Source organism: Sinohyriopsis cumingii, chromosome 5 (assembly GCF_028554795.1).
Source record: "Sinohyriopsis cumingii isolate HCF-2022 chromosome 5, ASM2855479v2, whole genome shotgun sequence".
In the NCBI taxonomy this organism is placed as follows: domain Eukaryota; kingdom Metazoa; phylum Mollusca; class Bivalvia; order Unionida; family Unionidae; genus Sinohyriopsis; species Sinohyriopsis cumingii.
Genome location: NC_142965.1, coordinates 14743223 through 14765846, shown reverse-complemented (window position 1 = coordinate 14765846; position 22624 = coordinate 14743223). Strand labels below are relative to the sequence as shown.

At 37.0% G+C, this 22624-nt stretch overlaps 1 protein-coding gene across 1 annotated transcript; it reads left to right on the top strand.

The window, feature by feature from the left end:
• Nucleotides 1–2931: 2931 nt before the first annotated feature.
• Nucleotides 2932–14605, top strand: LOC149798679 (uncharacterized). The gene is made up of 8 exons (XM_089956965.1): nucleotides 2932–3167; nucleotides 8102–8247; nucleotides 9110–9263; nucleotides 10437–10610; nucleotides 11146–11243; nucleotides 11335–11516; nucleotides 12791–12930; nucleotides 14035–14605. Exons 1-8 carry the CDS (start codon nucleotides 3057–3059, stop codon nucleotides 14149–14151), a joined length of 1122 nt encoding a protein of 373 aa, XP_089813091.1. The 5' UTR covers nucleotides 2932–3056; the 3' UTR covers nucleotides 14152–14605.
• The last annotated feature ends 8019 nt before the right edge of the window (nucleotides 14606–22624 follow it).

Here is a 22624-nt window from a genome sequence, read left to right as displayed (position 1 = left end):
TATCATAGGGAACTGTCCTTCATGAGTCACAAAGAACTGTCCTTCATGCATCATAGAGAACCATCCTTCATGCATCATAGAGAACCATCCTTCATGCATCATAGAGAACTGTCCTTAAGGCATCATAGAGAACTGTCCTTAAGGCATCATAGAGAACTGTCCTTAATGCATCATAGAGAACCGTCCTCAATGCATCATAGAGAACTGTCCTTAATGCTTCATAGAGAACTTAATGCATCATAGAGAACTGTCTTTCATTCATCTCAGAGAACTGTCCTTAATGCACCATAGAGAACTGTCCTTCATGCAACACAGAGAACTGTCCTTCATGCAACACAGAGAACTGTCCTTCATGCATCATAGAGAACTGTCCTTCATGCATTTTAGAGATCTGTCCCTAATACATCATAGAGAACTTAATGCATCATAGAGAACTGTCCTTCATGCATTTTAGAGATCTGTCCCTAATACATCATAGAGAACTTAATGCATCATAGAGAACTGTCCTTCATGCATTTTAGAGATCTGTCCCTAATACATCATAGAGAACTTAATGCATCATAGAGAACTGTCCTTAAGGCATCATAGAGAACTGTCCTTAATGCATCATAGAGAACTGTCCTTAATGCATCATAGAGAACTGTCCCTAATACATCATAAAGAACTGTCCTTCATGCAACACAGGGAACTGTCCTTATTGCATCACAGAGAACTGTCCTTAATGCGTCATATAGAACTGTCCTTCATTCATCATAGAGAACTGTCCTTAATGCATCGTAGAGAACTGTCCTTCGTACATCATAGAGATCTGTCCCTAATGCATAATAGAGAACTGTCTTTTCTGCATCATAGAGAACTGTCCTTCATGCGTCATAGAGAACTGTCATTCATGCATCATATTGAACCGTCCTTCATGCATAATAGATAAATGCCCTTAATGCATAATAGATAACTGTCATTTATGCAACACAAAGAACCATCCCTCATGCAACACCGAACTGTCATTCATGCATCCTATAGAATCATCCTTCATGCATAATAGAGAACTGTCCTTCATGCATCATAGAGAACTGTCCTTCATGCATCATAGAGAATTGTCCGTCATGCATCATAGAAGTCTGTCCTTAATGCATCGTAGAGAACTGTCCTTCATGCATCATAGAGAACTATCCTTCATGCATCATAGAGAACTGTCCTTAATGCATCATAGAGAACTGTCCTTAATGCATCATAGAGAATTGTCCTTAATTGTACTCGATTGGATGTAGATCACTGACCTAACTTTAGTTACATGACCCCATACTAGATACCGCGTGATATGGATAGAACTATTGCTATGGATCATTGGTATGCCCGAAAGACTAGACGTATCTAAACTCTTATTATTCGTGTGTCACGTCTGAACACTTTATGACCAAAATTACATTTGAATGGAAAAGATTGAATGACATCAATGTTCATATCTCACAGCGTATACCATCGAACCTGTAAAAGTGACGACATTATGTGCTTGTCCTAAATGATTGATACAACCTGGACCAAACATTATCTTTATAGACAGCTTTGATTTTCTTTAAATAAATTATGTTAAATTTTTCCTTTTTACTAAATCTTACTAAATGTTGCATTACAGATCCCGTCGCTTTACGAGTGGAAGGATACTGTAAAATTCTTGCAGGACTTTGTACCTGAGGTGAAAGAAATTTAATGATAGGTAGAAAGACTGACCAATCCAATGAAATATCTTATTTGTGTTTATGCGCTAATATGGCCTGATATTTTGTTTAAATTTTGTCCCAAGAAATGCACATTAAAAATGCGATGTCTGTGCTAGAATACTTTACTGACATTAGATTGTATCAATCTATCAGACAAAATAATGTCATCGATAAATAAAGGCAAATTTGAGTTTTTGGATATAAATCTTAACAGTCATCGGAATCCTTCATAATTACACTTCTATTAATGCAAGTAAATTGTTGATGACGGAAATATATCTCTCAATAAAATGGGACCCTTACGAAACAATGAAGTCTTCGTGTGTATGTATGTATGTATGTATGTATGTATGTATGCATGCATGCGTGCGTGCGTGCGTGCGTGTGTGTGTGTGTGTGTGTGTGTGTGTGTAGGTATGCATGGATGTGCATGGATGGATGGATGGATGCATGCATGCATGCGTGTATGTATGTATGTATGTATGTATGTATGTATGTATATCTGTATATATGAATGCATGTATGAATGCATGTATGTATGTATGTATGTATGTATGTATGCATACATTGATAGATAGATAGATAGGTATAGAAAAAGGCATGTATGCTATAATGATATAATTTCAATGACATTCACATAAATTCCAATACGATTTATGTCAAACATTTTCATATTTATTCAGTTCCATACAGAAGTTTCTCTCAATTGGTTAATGCCGTAGATATTGTGGAAAGTTCTGAAAGATTACCTGTACTGATGTTTTTAACAATAGACTTAATTTTTATCAGAACATGTACTGAAAGATTACCTTTATTGATGTTTTTAATAATAGACTTAACGCTTTTCAGAACATGTACTGAAAGAGTACCTTTATCGATGTTCTTGAAAATATCCTTGATGTACTGAAAAATAGTCTTGATACATTTTTAGTGCAAAGTGTTCTAAAGTACACCTTGACCAATTTTTCACCCCGAAAGACGATCCTTGCGGTGTAGTTTAAGGTAAATATATTATGTGTTGTAGGTTGATTTGGTTTGCATATGAGGAAACCTCACTGGGTTTCTCTGGCTTAGTTTTGACGTAAATTTTCCAGTGTCTGTCTTAATTCAGAACATGTTTTGTTTTTTTTTTTTGTTGTCACTAGCAACGGATCATGATACTATATCCACTCATGCCCGTTCCAGGCTACATATAAATACCCCCCAAAACAGATGTGTCGAGCACACGTGTTTGATTGTACCATACTACCAGCTTGCTTATTCACATAGAATATCCAGGCGTGGAACCATTACTTGATACTCGTAAATCAACAGAATACGATTCTTTAAACGGCAAAAATGGCATCAAATGGCAATATCTCCTACAATTATCTAGGCGCATCAGGAATGAAAGTTTCCAACATTTGCCTCGGAACCATGACATTTGGAATCCTGAAAGGATCTTACCCCGTAAGTATAACCAGTAATTTACAAAATAATAATTAAAAATGAAACCATTTATTAATATCACAATTGCAAGAATCAAATAGAGTGCGCTTGAAAAGGAAACTAATGAATATCTTTGTTCGGAAAAAGCACCAAGTAAAAGAAAATATTACTATATCATACCTGTGCCATAATTAACCTGCTCGTGTCAATTTCAAGGATTAAACCGGAAACGAATGGGCACTTAAAAGGTCTAAACACAAAGCTAGTTTCAAACAGTGGTTTCATTAAAGTTCTCAGAACATTCTCCTCGAATTTAGGTATCACATTTTCATGCTTATTATGCTGCTTACAACATTGGAAATTCTATGTAGATAATGAATGCCATAACATTAAGTCGTTGACCTGTAAATGCTGACACTGGGACTATATTCATCCCACAAAAATGATTTCATTAAAAACTTTAAGGTAATTCACTACTTTTTCTCCTCATAAAAACATAATTGCTCTAAAAGATGTAATGACTTCAATTTAATCTAATCAAAAAGTTTAATGTCAAGTCTAAATTGAATTAGCACTCACAAAGAATTAAGGAGAATATTAAAACCATCTGATCTTGATGACGAAACTTGAGAAATTTGTTAAAGCTTCATTCTTGAACACAAAACAAGTATAGAGCAAATCCGTCTTAAGTGTACAAAGCTTGAAGTGGTCGTTATAATTACGTAGGAGATTTTTCTTCTGATTGATATTTCTTTCAGTCATAAAAGTGTTATTGATTCAAAAGTGCATTAAACTCGAAATTTAGAAAATTACGAGGAGTACTGGGCCATTAGTTTCTTTCCGTATATACATAAAATCAGCCTTACTAGATACACTGTTCAGGTATATTTTGTACGTCAAAAGGGTAAGACATGGTGAGAACAAACGAAGTTGCAGAACTGTGTTAAGGATGCAGAACTAAAACTATGAACTCAAGATATTTCTACGGAGAAGCCCATTATTTCATACAAAGAGGTTTTTAATAATGGTTTAACGAATTTGAAGGGTGGTTGTATAGATTTCTTTCTCCAACTTCATTATCTATCTATCTATCTATCTATCTATCTATCTGCATGAGTAGTCTTGGCACATGTCCTTTCTTTCTTATCAATTTCCTTATACACCTTCTTTAACGTAAATGATGTTTTTAAAACAGAATGTATGAGATAGTTTGATCCCGACAAATAGAGTCTTTGGAATCGTTTGTCTTTAACGACTCATTGTTTTGATCCCAACAAATCTGACTCATTGAAATGTGTTTGTGATTTGGATTTTTAACTTAGCTTTAACAATTTTTCAGTCATATCGCTACGATGTCTGCAATGTGGCAGTTTATAGTGATGTCTAGCACTGGGGCATCATGCCGCAGACATGTAGCATGATGTCCCACCCAGTCACAGTATCCTGACACCAGGCCGACCAGTCCTAACACTAACCTCTTAATGCTGAGCGCCAAGCGAGGCAGCTGTTAGTACCATTTTTGTAAGTCTTTGGTATGACTCGGCCGGGGACTCATTGGAAGGAATCGTTTTCTTTAATTGCTAAAACTTTCTGGTGATCTCGACAACATGAATCTATGGAAGGAATATTTGTCTTTTAACAATTCATTTTGTTGGTTCCTCCAAAACGAATATGTGGAAGAAATCGTTTTTCTGTAACAGTTAATTATTTTAATTCCTAATTATCCCTAAATGTACCTTGTGGATTAAGACGATGGGCGGTACATATGTGCCAGTTAACTAAGGTTGACACTTGCAAATGTTACAGTCTTGACTCAGTTCTTTTGTTGAATATAAAATAGGCATCTTCATTATCCAAGCACATGTTCCGAAAATGGTCGTACATTGTGTATCCAACGGTGGCAAATGCATTTCATTGATTTATCCAAAGAATGTGCATGTGAAAGTTTACGCAACAGCTTTACCTCTCCGGTGGCCTAGTGGTTAGAACGTCCGCCTCGGATGTGGGAGGTCGTGGGTTTGATCCCCGGTCGAATCATACCAAAGAGTTATACAAATGGTACTAACAGATGCCTCGCTTGGCGCTCAGCATTAAGAGGTTAGTGTCAGGACGGTCGACCTGGTGTTAGGATAATGTGACTGGGTGGGATATCATGCTACACGTCTGCGGGATGATGCCCCAGTGCTAGACATTACTATAAGCTGCCACTCTGCAGACATCGTAGCAATATAACTGAAAATGTGTTAAAGTTATGTTAAAAATCCAAATCACACACACACACACACACACACACACACACACACGCTTTAGTATAATGTGAGTATATGGGGCGCTTTCGGTAACCTGGTTATCTCCCTCTCGTATTAGGTATTTACTACGGTAGGTCAAGAATATGACTGATCGCGTCTCTAATAAATCTGTCTTTGTCACGTGTTTTGTATTTAGTTATGTTAACCATGGTGTATATCTGAGTGATTTCTAAACCATCTCACAGCATACAATTAATATGGGGAAAGGACTGGGTAAATACGTATGTATACAGCGACACAATAACGAAAATCTCTCTCTCTCTCTCTCTCGATTGATCGAAAGAAAAGAAATACTTGGCCGAGACCGAAGAACTATAACAACACATAATTCATAATTTTATGCAACTATTATATACCATTTTTCTTTTCATCGTACGTTAATATATAAAAAATCAAATATAAATTAAATATAAAAAAATGGCGTCTTAACACAAACACGATATAGCATGAATAAAACAGTATAGCATAACACACCAATAACATTAGATTTGGCCGAAATTTAAGGAGTATGCTATAGAAACCAGCTGCAAGACCTAGTGTCTGAGGAGGGAAGTATATGCTATAAAATATACTGGGAAGGGAAAAAAGGGACCTCCAGGGACCTTGTGATTACGACCCACCGTAAAACAATAAAATGCAAATAGGAAAGAGCAACTCCTGAGCAAAAATAAGAAATACTTTTATTTTTCTGAATTCCGTTTGACATGGAAAAATTGTACGCAGTGGAAATAAAATACAATTTCAATAACTTCATTCTGTATTGCAATCAGTGAATTTCGACCAGCGATAATACCTACCGGAAATACTTCTAGCGCAACCTCCATACATTAAAGAGTTCGGAAACAAAGAGCAGATAATGAGGTTACCGAAAATGGCTATTTTGTATTGTCTTTATTTTATGATAGGCCGCGAATTACTGGATTTTCCTAGAAAAATAGATGTGATAATTCACAGGAGTGGATTACGATAAATAATTTCTCCGCCGCTTTGATAACAAGATAGCTATTTATAGACGCTTACATGGTGGAGTGTTGAAATTGCCGCCTCCCGATATAAACGACTTGAATTCAAATCCAGCAAGAGCAAAGGATTGCATTTCTTAAAGTGCTGTTTTTGTTTGAATTGGGAAGGAGAATCATCATGAAACTATATGTTCTGTATGATTAATGACAAAACTTAGCAGAACATAAACGGTAAAAAGTGGACATCACGCGGGATCCAGTAAGAAATCGGCTACTTCATCCTGTTATACGATATATCTTGCTAGCCAATAAATTTGAACATAAACAAAAAGAATAGTTGCTTTCAACGAGTGAATAACGGATATATTTCATGTTGTTGGTGAAAAACACAAGAATGTTTCACTCTTGGCTTCATTGTTATCTCGTTTCAAGCAAATCTCCTCTATTTTTTTACCCCTATTGCAGAGTATAGATCATTTGACTTCGCTCAGATAAGTAAACAAATTATACGGATATTTGCAAACAAAAAACAGCATTGTGACGCTTCAGTAGCATAGAACTTAGACAAATGTTTGGTCAGTCGTAATTAAAACACGTAAATCAACTGTAATCCAAACACCTGTAACTTGGCAGTTCATAGTTCAGTGTTTAGGGTCGACGCTTAAGTTCCTAAACGTTTTAATTCAAGAGCTATTCAAAGAAGAGAATAGACACGTTATCATTAATGTAATTTCCCTTCACGGGTATAATGTCTCCAAATCGAATTAAAATAAGGACTTAAAACATTACAAAATAGTGCAAGAAAATCTTTACAAAAGGTGGCCAGGTACTAGAATGGGTTAAGAAAGGATTATGTTGCGTCTAATTGTAGCAATGTAGGGCAGAACAAATTTGTTTATCATTATGCTCAGCTTTCATTGTGACATAATGGCGCGCGACATTCAATCCAGATTGTACTGGATTACACCTCTAGGTACCCCTGTATGCGTGGGTTCGAGTGTCGGATTCGGCTAATGTGGGTATGTGAGAAAGCTTGCCAGTAGCTTCTCGAGGGTCGGTGGTTCTTTCCGGGGATTTCCCGGGTTCTTCCTCCACCATTAATACTTTCCGCCATGTATATCCTATCCTGTATTGAAAAATGGCGTTAAACCCTACAACAACAACAACAACACCTCTAGGTCTTGCGGCTGGTTTCTATAGCATACTCTCTAAATTTCGGCCAAATCTAATGTTATGTTGGCGTTATGGTATATTGTTTTATTCATGCTATATCGCGTTTGTGTTAGGACTGGCCATTTTATATATTTTAATTTATATTTGATTTCTTTATATTAACGTACGAAAAAAGACAAAAACGGTGTATAATAGTTGCATAAAATGATGTGTTCTTATGGTTCTTCGGTATCGGCCTAGTACTTCTTTTCTTTTGAGAGAGAGAGAGAGAGAGAGAGAGAGAGATTAACCTAAAATGATTCTGACGGACATTTATTAATAACATAGTTTTGCCTACATTCCTATTTAGATGTATATTTAGGTTTTATTTTTTAAATGTCTGGCACCAATTTTACCAGATGACATTGGATAATCTGGTTGATAAATAATACACTCAAAACGGACAGAGCTAACAAACCTAAAGGTGATAGTTTTCACATTTATAATGTTAAATTTTCATATATAACTTCAGGTGTTTGAATCCAAGACACAGTTAGACGAGGCGAAGGCTCTCAAGGTCATGGACAGATATGCGGAGCTGGGTGGAAATTTTCTGGACACGGCAAACATTTATGCTGGAGGAAAGTCAGAGGAAATTGTGGGAAATTGGCTTCAAAAGTACGCTATCACCTACTTGATTATTTTTCTTGATAAAATAGTCAATATCTTTGTTTGTTATAAGCGTCCATGAAAAAGCCTTCCTAACTGCAGTTTCGATAGAATGGAGTCTCGAAATGACTGATATCTACTTATTATATGTTTTTGACCATTCAATGTTTCCTTTGACTTTGTCGTGTTCATCGTATTTCATTTTACGCATCAACATGGACTAGAAACGATATAATTTGGAATGAAGGCAACTCTAAATTAGAATTAATAAATGCAAACTCGTATTTTTTGTTGATCAGTTCGTACATTTTAGCGGGAAGTTTGTTTTCAAATAATTAGGTTTTCTTTTATAGGTTTATAATTCATTTTGTATAAAGGGGCAGGTGTATACGCATTGTCAGGATATGAAGCGGATCGATTTCAGTAATACAATGTTGCACACACATTGTCAGGATATGAAGCGGACTGATTTCAGTAACACAATGTTGCACACACATTGTCAGGATATGAAGCGGATCGATTTCAGTAATACAATGTTGCACGATCTTTTCCATAACTTCTTTAATAAATAGTTCCAGGGCATATCACATTAGTACAGTTCTCAAAAGATTTTCAAATTTATGCGCTTAGAAAAATTTCTTACAGATCGTAAAGAGACATATCAACATCTGTTGTTCAAGTATCGTCCAACTTGATACAGATTTTGAAACTCTTGAACCATTTGTAAAGAAACTTCAGCTTCATTTTGATGGAGTCACACTTTTCTGGAATGAATTATAGCTGCACGACTGAGAAGAAGCATAGATAAGGAATCAACAAGCAATCACTGTAACATATTACTTACTGCATGTTTAATTTTGTTTATTTTTAGACAAAAGCGTGACAAGTTTGTTGTGGCCACCAAGTGTCGATTCCAGGTTGATCCCAATGATATTAATAAAGGCGGACTGAGTAGACGGCATATTGTGCAAAGTGTGGAAGAAAGTCTGGCTAGACTCAAAACAAATTACATTGACCTTATGCAGGCATGTTTCTTTTTGGGTCGATCCATCATTGTTCTCAAAATCAAGTTATAAGTGAAGTAACTTTGTCTTAAAGTTGGATCTATTTTCAATTTCTTTAAAATGCTAAACTCAGTTTTACAGCGGAGATTGTATTAGTTCTAATATGACTACACTGACGACAGATTTATAATAGGTAGTTTACTTCAGGTATTCGAATTAGAGGCACTGTACAAATATATTCCCGTACGTACACCACACAACTTTGAGGACGATATCTCTTTGTCGACGCATATATCAACATATAGTGGACTCTGAAAACTTCGCAGAAAGTCCACATCTTTTGACTTATTGTCTGCCAAAAAAGTTCACTTGTTTTTGTTTACCTTTCTCCGCTAATTAAACGACAGCAGCTGCCGTATCTTTAAAAGCAAACACTATATAGTCTATACGACATTTCCAATCCCAGTTTAATCTTCGAAACCGATACATTTCCACAGATCGACCATTAAATATGATTTTTTGGGGTCCACAGTTTACATTAACTTTTTTTAAAATTCAGATTAGAAATAAAAAACTGTTTCAAAATAACACAATTTGTCTATCCAGATTGTTCGAGGTTTTAAGAAATCTGCAGGAAATAGGCTATTTATTACGACTATATTGATTTCAAAGTTATAAATATATTTTTTTTTTTAAATAATAATAATTAATATTGAAATATAGAGAAAATTGCAAAGATAGAAGCAAAATAGTTCAGTTATTGATTAGCCTCAGTGATTGACAGGGAACGTTAAAATTTGACGAAGTGCATGCGATAAAAATTATACGGAAGCTTAGCGGCAATACACGGTTTTGTATGCTTTACAGAAAATAATTTCCAATCTATAATTTATCACCAGTACAGTGAAAACGAGAAAAGGATGAATCAATTAACACTGGTTTCTTTTTCTGTGCGAAAGGGACACACTAACCTCTTATTTAAGCTGACAGGATTTGCCCTCCTCATTGTGGAAAAGAAGGATCAGAGTTTTTGAATCAAACAAACTGTAAGGATAATATATATTCTATATTGACACGTAGGCTGTAAGGATAATATATATATTTAATATTCACAAACAGGCTGTAAGGATATAATAAATATTTTATTTTCACACACAGGCTCTAAGAATACTATTATTTTATATTCACTCGCAGGCTCATGCTTGGGATAACGGCACACCTATAGCTGAGACTCTCAGGACATTTGATGACCTTATTCGTTGTGGGAAAATCCGTTACTATGGTTTCAGTAACGTGTGTGGCTGGCAATTGCAGAAAATTGTCGATTTTTCAGAATCGAATGGACTGAATCGACCAATCAGCTTACAGGTATATATTCAAGTAAAGATACCGCACTTTTAGAGATATATATAAAATGTGGTTGGATACAGTTTTTACAATCCACAGGTAAATCCTCAAAAAATGTATACATTTTAAACTTTAGCTAAGCTGCTTTTTGTCCCAGTGTTTAAATGTTACGCGAGTCAGCCTGCATTAGCCTGTACGCCTGCGCACAGAGTGTCAAGCAACTCTTCCTACATTTTTGGAGGTAGAAACTTAACACTGGATTGAGTGTTTGGGACTCAACTGCAATTTGGACCATTTTGAGGACCGAGACGAGCTTAGAGCTTGGATTTATGTGTATTGTTTTATCTCTTTATAATTCCATAAAGGGATACTAACATTTTGCTGTGTACAAGCGATTGCTGACAGAGTAAGAAAGTGTTTGAAAGGCTCCACCAGATTAAGGAATATTACTCAAAAAAGTCCGTGAATTATTTATATTATTTTATATCATAATAAATCCCCAATTTATGAGGACTGATTTAATGTGTTTACAATGTTTAAACTGTTCTTGTTACAGCAACAGTACAGTCTTCTGTGTAGGCAATCCGAATGGGAGGAGTTCATGGTATGCAAGAATGAAGGACTTGGAGTCTTGCCATGGAGTCCCCTTAAGAGGTAGGAGTTGTAGAATATCCTTACCTTTAAATTCTTATACTCTTAATTATGCACGATGTCTTTAAACACCATGTCATTTTCTTCATTTCAGCGGATACTTGACGGGAAAGTTTAAGCGTGGGACAAAGCCGGACAAAACACAGAGCAGGATTGGATTTTACAACGATGATGATAAACGAGCCAAACAAGGTGGTCTTTCCTGGGATGACTACGCTGCAAACGATGCCTACTGGGATCTTATAGACAAAATGGGCAAAATAGCTACCTCGCATGGTAATTATCATTAACATTCTTACGCGCCCCCCAAAACTATATAAAAAAAACTATACACATATACATACACTATTTTGGATTTGGATGATAATACAATTTGCTGACTTGTGTCAGTCAAGCATAAGCCGTCATGATTCGTCTGTAATTTATCAGCTTTTATGTATCGCATGCTTACTAATGACGTTTGCAATTCTGCGTTGGGTGCACAACTGAATTACAAGAGTTCCTTAGGAAAGCTTACTAGAATTGGTATGCATCCATTCGAGGTTCACACTAGAGTATTAAGTAACTGACCTGATAACCTGACGAACCGAACTCGTTTCCCCTCGTTAAGCTTATCGAAACAAATAAACCAGTGTTTGAACTAAGTGTGTGCATATATATATATATATATATATCAGGATGTCTATTTAAAATATGACTGACACATACAAATTTTAATGAGTTGATAGGGTTGATGATCGGTGGATATTTTCATTTTAATTGGGGCTTTAAGACCAAACGTGTGTTTGATGACGACCAGTATCAATGGATACGGTATCTGATTAAATAATTATGTTATCAATCTAAGTTTCCGTATATGAGAACAGATTATAATCAACAGCATATACTATACTTATTATATAGAAAATTTAATCGTATGTAACACATATATGCATGAAGTATGTGATCTGATCTATGATTGGATGATTTTCTTATCACCCTAAACACTTGAATGCATTAAATATGTGATCTGATCTATGATTGGATGATTTTCATATCACTCTAAACACATGTATGCATGAAGTATGTAATCTAATCTTTCTATGGATGATTTTTGTTCTCACTTTAAACACATGTATACATGAAGTATGTAATCTGATCTATGATTGGATGATTCTGTTATCGCTCAAAACACACATATGCATAAAGTATGTGATTTGATCTATGATTCAGTGATATTGTTACAACTCTAAACACGACATGTTTTATCTAAACTGATTTAACCGTTCAAAAACCTACATCAAGCTGACATTAAATATACTGGACTTTGAATAAAATTCATCCTTGTTTTATCAACACTGTAATTTGCAAATATTGTACGGGGTTTACATACTGTTTGGTACCACCATTACATTTCAGTAGTATCGGTTGCTTTACTATCCCTGTGGTTACAATGTTTGCAGCTAGCTACAACTTATGGATGTGTACAGCAATGCCATTCAATCTTTTCATCAGGCGAATGATGCAGTTTATTCGATGAAATACTGAACTAATATTTTGCATGTTTCTAGGTAAATCTATTCCCCAAGTGGCGATCAGGTGGTTGCTCCAACAAGAAGTTGTGGCCTCAGTAATCATAGGTGCCACCTCAGTAAAACAGTTGGAGGACAACATGGGGGCATCGACAGGCTGGGAACTCACCAAAGAGGAGGTAAGAAAAGTCTTCATATATGATCGAGAAGGCAACTCTAATTATGGTCGACATTTTATTTGTTTGAATCACCATAGTTCCTTCCACAGAAATGACAACCATTATCAAACAGCCATCACTTTTTTTTAAAGTTTGCTAATGTCGGCTTTGATAGTTCTTCGTCCAAAACAATCTCGTTAAATATATCTCACGTATGTAGGTATGTATGTATGTATGTATGTATGTATGTATGTATGTATGTATGTATGCGTGCATGCATACATGCATGCATGTATGTATAAATGTATGTATCTGTGTCTGTGTGTGTGTGTGTGTGTTTGTGTGTGTGTTTTTACTGCCTTTATGTTTAATATATACATCGCTTTGGTTTTAATATTTGTCCCATGGATTGATTGTAAACAATGACGCTAAGATCATGGGTATGTATTTTTTTTAAATTAAAGCTTTTGTGCGTAGTAAGGAAATTATGAGTGCAGATGTATATTGTCCGTAATATCCGTTCCTAAAACAAACAAATGACACTTGTCAAAGAGGATTTCACCACCATGGGCTATATCATACCGATGAAATAGGAGCTAATGCTTTTGCCAACGATATGAAAAGGCAGGCGACACAGGCTGACCTGGGCGTGGTTCCAACCCGCGACCCATAGATTAGGTGTCTGTTGCTCTGCTAACTTCCGCGGCAACCCTTATCAACCAAGAGTCCGAAAAGCAATAATAGTGTTTGTGAGGAAAATCAGACAGACAGTCAGTAATAGCTACTATCAAATGTAATCTTTATGAATTTTTATTTGCTTGTATACTGTCCTCAGACAACCTTTAAAATAGGTTGATCTGTAATGCCGCCGAGAATACTTTTCGTAAGAAATTCTGTTTCACTATTTTCTTTCAATTTTAATAATGAATATTTGAGTCCAAAAATACAATCATTGATATTACAAGAGAACAAACTAAGTTTTCTGTGTGTGTTTGTGTGATTGGATTTTTAACGGAGCTTTAACTACTATGTATAACAGTTCTATATTTATAGCTGATTGACCAAAAGTTTCGGTTTATAAAGAATAGGTAGATATTCTCAATTTGCCGTATTATATCATTGCAGATGGCAACCCTGGATGCAGCCAGTCCCAGACTGTCATGCTATCCTTACGATATGATATGGAGAGGAAATGGTCCAGATAGATTCAACCAGTTCAATCGATCAATCAAAATACAATGATCTGAAAGAGTTCTTTGTCCAACTTAAAAGAAATTTACATACTTCGTTAGATACGTCATTAGTGATTTTGACATTAAGTCTATTTACCCATTATGGTTCTAAGTGTGTACAGTTTCTCATAAACTGTGCCTATGCAGTGTGCCTAGAGAATTCAAATCTTGGGGCATATATGGAGTTGCTGATGTCGAAATCAGGACATGTAAGGAAAAGGATTCGGATAATTGGATTGGGAATCTACAACTAAGGAAAGATAGAGGAAGGTGATTTTACTCATTTTATTTGTTTCTTGTTTTAATGTTGTTTACAATAGAACGCAATCTCGATCGCAAACGTCAACAGAAACGAGAAAGCAGAAAATGAAAAGAAAATAACAAATGATGAAATATCTGCGCCGTCTTATAATAAGCTGAATTTCTTTGCATATAATTTTCAAATAAAGTGTGAACAGTCTCAATTGTCGCATGTGTTCATCTTCGATAGATCAAAAGTGTAAAGAATGATGTTGCCAGTTTCCGCTGTCGTGTGGTTGCATTTAATATGGGAATAACACATCTAACAAGTACAGGTGGATCTACACGCTAATATATAAGACATAAGAATTTACAATTAATCTTTGCATAAACATTATTTCTCATGATGTGATATTAATATCCAAAATAAGTATTAACTCACCATAATGATATAGTTAGTTCATTTTCTTTGACCGTTAAATAGAAGAAAAAAAGATAAATTAAAATAAAAGTAAGTGACAGAAAGTTGAACTAGGTGTCTAGTAATCGATTTAAGTCATGACTATTCTTGCAGATGTTGGATTTTCATTTTCCAGAAATACGTATTATTTTCAAGAGATGGAGAAAGGATCTACATTTCATTCCCTAGTAATTACAAATACATTTTTCAGATATCTGTATGCCCAGTCAGACATATTAATTCATGTGACATCACTTTCACGTGTTTTTGGTATACCTTTATATCTGATTTAAGTAAATATTAAATGCCTAAAGAATCGCAAGCAGAGTCATTGCGAAGATCCCTTAGTTAAGATCCAATGAACGTAATCCCAATAAAAATCATGGTATATAAGACAAGTTGAAATTTATAAATGCAACTTAGACTGACATCATATGGACTCTACACAGGAGTACCTGCGTAAAATTCATATCTGCCTGTGAAAAGAAACCCTAAAAGACCCCCCCCCACTCCAAAGAAAACCCCAAGCAAAAGCACCCTCCCCCCCATAAAAAGATGCACATGTATTAGTTTCAACACACACACACACACATACACACACACACACGTTGAAAACACAGTTGCAAAATGTTTTTACGCATCTCTCCTGAAAGGGAGTACATACCCGGTCTTTTGCATGATAAGCAGGGATTTGTACAAAATACAAAATCGAAAACTGCATATAAACTAGTACAAAATTAAACTCTGTGAACATACCTGCTCAGCACCTTCAACAGTTATGCGCTGTCAAATGAACAGACCATAAGCGTTGATTGATTCTGAGAGAGAGAGAGAGAGAGAGAGAGAGAGACAGAGACAGAGAGAGAGAGGGGAGGGTTATACCTACCAGTTTGCCGCGAGGGTTGGCTACATTCTCAACTTTTCGGTCAGTTCTAGAATTCGCAGCTTTTCACTCAATCCCACGCTCAATTTAATCGTAAAAAATTGCCGAAGTGATTTCAGTGTGTTTCGTGTTTTTTTGTTGTTGTTATTTTATTATTCCGAACACTTTACGTTTTGCGAATTGCTACTCCAATTTAGATTTCTAGCTCGTATTGCAAACAATCGAGGTAGTCCGAATGGATTGAATAAGATTGTAAATTTAACATATGACAAAAGCAGATGCTTTTGCTTACTCCATAAGTTCCTGTTTCATTTTTCAAACCTGATTTTTCCGATTTAAATGTTATGGGAATGAGGATGACACGTAAGGATTGCTTACCTCCGAAACGACGAGCTTGACAACGTGCAAGAACTGAAGATAACACAGTGGAAATGCTCCACTGATCATTGACAATTTTACGCTTGTCAAAATCACATTTTAACTCTCTTTTGACAAAGAATTTTGTTTTGAGTTACAAGTCACCACACCAAATTACGTAAATGGGTCAAGTGTTTGGAACTACTTTGTTAGTCCCGTAACATATATAAGTGTACGCAAAGTTGGTCAGACTTGGTATATTATCCAAAACAAGGACATTAATCGCTCGCAGCGGCGGAGATTTCCGTCCTTACGTTCAGTGTATAAACGCTATTGCTATTGATCCGTAAGATCTTGAGGTCAAATACGGTAATGTTTTTCCTCCTGGTTGATTTAGAAGAGCACTATTATAAATACAAAAAATAAAAAAATCCAGTAAAGTCAAAATTAGTGTTGTCCTTGTAAAAACACAACTTTCTTCTCCACAAAGTACACGTCAAAAATTTGAACCGGCATAGATAATCCAAGTCAAGCTTCCAGATTTCAGAAAACGGCGACATCAATTTTGAGTTCCGTAAATAGCGAACAGAAATAATTTCGAACAACTACGGGTGTTACCGTAGAAGCTCGTGAGTGCATGTAAACATTCAGATTATCGGAAACGCATATCCTAGAAGAAGAAACGTGTTTTGCGGAAAATCTGCTTGTACATACGGGGCTATTTTGATCAATAAGACGGAGAAAGAAGAAATAGAAGACTGGGCAAAACCTACAGTGGAGATAGACACTTCCAGCCTATATGGAAAATGGTTTAAAGCTGAGATGAGAGAACTAGGGGCGTCTCAAAATCATTATATAAACTCTGAGTTATTAATGCTATAGAGTCTTGATGGTACCATGCTCTAGAGTCTTGATAGTACCATGCTCTAGAGTCTTGATGGTACCATGCTCTAGAGTCTTGATGGTACCATGCTCTAGAGTCTTGATAGTACCATGCTCTAGAGTCTTGATAGTACCATGTTCTAGAGTCTTAATGGTACCATGCTCTAGAGTATTGATGGTACCATGCTCTAGAGTCGTGATGGTACCATGCTCTAGAGTCGTGATGGTACCATGCTCTAGAGTCTTGATGGTACCATCATGTCCGGTGGATGCTTGCAGTAGATTAACGTGGAGAATGAAGATGGAAATATATACTTTCATAATTTTGGTTTTAAATGCACTGATGGAATGCAGTGCATATTATCTATATAACCATATACCATTCATATTGCTTGATTCAAAGAACTATTACTGTTAAACCACAATTCGGTCCCTTTACTCGTCATTTCGTTACAGCGTACTGTAAGGACTGCAAACACCAGGGCATCAACCTTGTGAATTTAATTTAGTTTATATTCTTTATTTATTATCTTTTTCAGGTATCATATCACATAAAGAACGTTTAAAACCATTTCTTAACAGAATCGTTCAAGCCATCTTAGCCACGTGCATCTTAGTACACGGGGCCGTAGAGAGCGATCACGGGCCCTGGGGTAAGAAACACCAGGGTCTCTCCTAGTTATCGTTCAAACAAAATTGTTCTTTTATAAAATTAAAATGTGTTGTCTCCCCTCCCTTGTCGACCCTGTTACTACAAGTCACATAGCTCATGTACTCGCTCTAAGTCACATTTTGCAGCTATATGTGTCATTTTGGAGATTACGCGTACCTTTAAATGGGGTTTATTAACTTTATTTCGTGCATTGTCCATCAAAATTCCATTGACGATTTCTATATAAATTCCTCTAAAAATGCTTAAAAGCCAATTCACTGACAACGCACATCGAAATTTTTAGGCACAGTCAGGCAAATGATATGATCCCGTTTAAACCGGTTTTGGTCGCGTTATGACGGAAGAAGGAACGCGCCTGCGGGTGGGAAAAGTTGTACTACATAAACAGAAACGCGACGATGTCGACGGTGTACCAAAACACCAAGAAGCTGAAGGGCGACTACGGCCAGCACCACGACCTTCCAGTGAGAGATGAAGATGGAACTTATGTCACAGTGGAGGAGGAGAAGCTGAAAAGATGGAAGCAACACTTTGAGTCCATACTGAATCGCCCAGACCCACCAGTACTCGCTGACATTCCTGAAGCAGAGAAGGACCTTGACATCAACTGCGACGACATCACTGTTGAGGAGGTCAAGCAGGCCATCCACAAGCTGAAGAATGGGAAGGCACCTGGCGATGATGCAGGATGCCCCGAGATGCTGAAGGCAGAAGACACAAATACACCGCAGCTTCTTTGCCAGAGTCTCCAAAAGATATGGGATAGTGAAGAAGCACCGAATGACTGGAAAACAGGAATCATCGTCAAACTTCCCAAGAAAGGAGATCTGGGGAACTGCAACAACTGGCGAGGAATCACCTTACTATCCATCTCCAGTAAGATTTTCAGTCGCATCATTCTCCAACGCATCACAACAGCTGTGGACGGCATCCTACGCCAGGAACAGGCAGGCAGGAAGGGCAAATCCTGCATCGACCACATCTTCGTTCTGAGACAGATCCTTGAGCAGTCCCATGAGTGGAATGGATCCCTTTATGTTGTCTTTGTGGACTTTGGGAAGGCCTTCGACAGCCTGCACCGAGCCTCTCTGTGGAAGATCCTACGACACTATGGCATCCCCCAGAAACTTGTCAACGTGATCAGGCCCCTGTATGAGAACTTTGAGTGCAGAGTCATCCACAACAACCTACTCACTGAACCATTCAAGGTGGAAACCGGAGTGAAGCAAGGATGCATTCTCTCGCCGATCCTCTTCTCACAGGCCATTGACTGGATCATGCGCCGCACCACAGAGGGCAGGAGGCAAGGAATACAGTGGACGCTGACCACAATGCTGGATGACCTGGATTATGCCGACGACATCGGGTTGCTGGCAAGCAGACACCAGGATATCCAACAGAAGACACAACAGTTGGTACAGACAGCAAGCACCATAGGTCTTCGAGTCAACATAGGGAAGACACAAGTCTTGAGGAAGAACACTAGAATGGGAGACCCAATCACCAACAACGACCGGCCTCTGCAAGAAATAGACGAATTCACGTACCTGGGCAGCAAGGTCGCCATGGATAGAGATTGCACAAGGGAAGTCACCACAAGAATCAGCAAGGCCAACCAAGCCTTCGCAATGCTGAAGCCCATCTGGAGGACAACAAACCACAGCGCCCACACAAAGATCCGTATCTTCAAGAGCAACGTGCTGAGCGTCCTTTTGTACGGGTCAGAGTGTTGGAAGACCACTGCTAACATAGAACGCAAGCTCGAAGTCTTCCAGACCAAGTGCCTGCGACGGATCATGAGGATCTTCTGGCCAAACATGATCTCGAACGAGGAACTCCGGCACAGAGCGGGCGCAAGCACCATCGCTGAGACCATTGCAACTCGTCCATGGAGATGGCTCGGCCACGTCTGCAGAATGCCCACTGACTCACTACCAAGGGTGGCACTGAGATGGACTCCATCGGGGAAAAGGAACCGTGGCAGACCCAAAGAGACCTGGCGCCGAACCGTGGAGCGAGAACTCAAGACCAAAGGCCTCACCCTGCAGACCGCCCCCATAACAGCAGCCGACGGACAAAAATGGTGCTCCCTTGCTGTCGCCTCAAGCATCAGACAGCGCAGAGAGGATTGATTGATTGATTGATTGATGACGGAAGAAGGAACGCGCCTGCGGGTGGGAAAAGTTGTACTACATAAAAAGAGACGCGACGATGTCGTCATTCATAAACAAAGCCTCGGAAAACACAAGCATGGTAAAAAAGGCACACAAGTCCAATAAACTGGAGACAATTATGTAACTTCGTATATATCTTCTGTATGGTTGGCCGTATCTTTTGTTTCAATTCGTGCATAATACCCATTTTTTCCCATACAAATATGTGCCTTCATACACGTAAAAGATGGTAGAAACACGGCTGTCAATTCAGATTTATTTTACATCATGCTAAATTATTAATTTGAAGAAATGCCATGTTTATAAGCTAAGAATTAAACTAATTGTATATTACTCCTCTATCCCATTCATTGTTGAACATCCATTCAGGAGTTTAATGAAACTGCGCGAGACTTCTCGTTCACGCGATCGTACCTTGATTCTCCCCTGCATTAGTAATAGTTCAATCCAATATCAACTTCCTGACCCAGTGTAATGCCGACCTGCCACTGTTGAAGTCCATAGCGATCGATAATTTTCGTCTGGAAATTTTGTTATGACAATTAATGTGCAGATAACACAAAAATCACAATTGAATAAACTTTTTATATAACTGTATTAAGATTAAATTTGAAAAATAAAATTAGTTTTTAAATTTATATCAACAAATTCCCTTACATAACTCGTGTGAATTTTACTATAGAAAAGTTGGGATTATATTATCCCGTCCGTCCGTCTGTCTATCCCTCCTTTAGCAATGTAGTGTATCTACTAAAACATTAGAGACAGTCTTCAAACTTTGGAATATGATTTGGGGTATTCTTTATACATACACTGTGATTTCAAATGAATGGTTATTTTTTCTACAAAATTCTAAATAGTTAAAGTATTTTAGGTGGAAATCTGAAAGTTGGCCTGTGTCATCTTCAATGCCATGGTTACGACATACGCATTGGGCTTGTTGGTTATCCTCTCTGGTCTTGCCAATGTATGCTGTCTGTGGGCATGATTTCCCTGCATCACAGCGTGGAAACTTGAGATCCCCATTTATCAACCACATATGGGTCTAAAGGACATGAGACAAAACTCGACATACCTCCATATCCACTACAGACCGAGGGTCATGGCATTTATGTTGTGGACTTGCCTCTTTGTCATAAAGAGGTTTCCACGTCATATAATAACAACTGTCATCTTAAGACAGGTAAGGCGTTCCATAGAGAACCACACCTTCTAACTATATATAGGTTGAAGAACATGAGACGAAATCAGGCAGATTTACAGTACAGGTCCAGAGAATCAGGTTTGCTCTTGAGTCATCACTTGGAAACTGTCTAGATCCCCAGCCTATAACTATATATAGGTTCTGAAATGTAAGACGAAACACAGTTGGATATATGTCGAGCACAGATCCGGGGTTGTGCAACTGTAGTTGAGAACTTGACCATGGCTCATAACGTGGAAACTATATATATCTATATATATATATATATATATATATATATATATATATATATATATATATATATAGTTAGGACGTTACGAACCTATGGTCTTAAACAAGTTCAGGTGCAAAATACAGAGCTGCATAACATAACTTCATTAAAAAAAACCAATATATAATAACCCATAGCAACCTGGTAGAAAATACGTGTTTTCACATCTCCACTCAAAATACACTGGTAACATTTTTATTAAAGTATTGGATGAAATATTTATTATGTCACAATCTACAGACAAATGTGTGTATCTTGGTTACAATGACAGTCAGGTGAGAAACATAATTTTTACATCTTTAAACCCGCTTCTTTTGATGTTGTCCAATTATCATGAAATGTTCAAATGTGACATGTTTTAGTTAATGTGGTTTCATATGTTTCCATTACAACAAGACGCCTTTGTCATCAGCCATGTTGAAACTCGTTTAAATTTTAATAAATATATAACGGTAATTTAAACAAAACATCTTTTACATTTTCTGCAATACTTGTATGCATAGAGAACAAAAAATAACCAAAGAAAGAACGAAACAACAAACAAATGAACCAAAACAAAACAAAGAAAGAAAAAACAAAAAAAAAAACAAAAAAAAAAACAAAACAACAACAACAACAACAACAAACAAACAAACATACAAAAAAAATACTGACTGCTAACGGACAAACCAATTATTTTGGCTGAGAGAAGGGGTCCTTGGCTCTATTTTCCAAACAAATATTTTTTCTCTGTGAACTTATTTAATTCTATTCAACTAATACGACTAGATAAAATAAGTAATTTTGCACAAAATGAGAACTAGATGTTTAAATGTTATCTACAGGATGTACATTTGCAGTTTTTGGTGTTAAAATATTTCGGCCTCCCCATCCCCGCACAAGTAAACGGACAGACCTGGAATTTAATGTCAGAAAGGGGGAAAAATGGCTGAACCAAATTTAATCTCCATATTACTATTTGTCACTGTTATTTCCTTTGAAGCCTAGTGGGCTTTACTTGGTTCTTTCTTATAAAGTTTATTTTGTCTATCCCGTGATAATTCTCTTTATTCTTTTTTTTTTGAAGGGAATCAAGAGTAACAACCTGTCCACCTATGTCTGATTTTGCGAGAGAGAGAGAGAGAGAGAGAGAGAGAGGTGTTACCACGTAAACTTACAATCGTTACAACTTTGAGGTGACCCCCTTGATCCCAATACACAACAAAAGACGTTTTCCACTGCTCTAAAACTCCTATACTTAAAGGAGACTACTATTACTAGGTAATCAAACAGTTTCAACACACTGGCGGTACCAGTACACATATTTTTCTTAACTCATGACAATGTAAAACCATCAACA

Excerpts from the sequence above, each read along its gene's own strand:
- LOC149798679 (XM_089956965.1), top strand. The coding sequence starts at position 3,057 with ATGGCATCAAATGGCAATATCTCCTACAATTATCTAGGCGCATCAGGA. Across the intron at positions 8,248-9,109 it reads GTGGGAAATTGGCTTCAAAA|ACAAAAGCGTGACAAGTTTG; the intron begins GTACGCTATCAC and ends GTTTATTTTTAG. Across the intron at positions 12,931-14,034 it reads GGGAACTCACCAAAGAGGAG|ATGGCAACCCTGGATGCAGC; the intron begins GTAAGAAAAGTC and ends ATATCATTGCAG.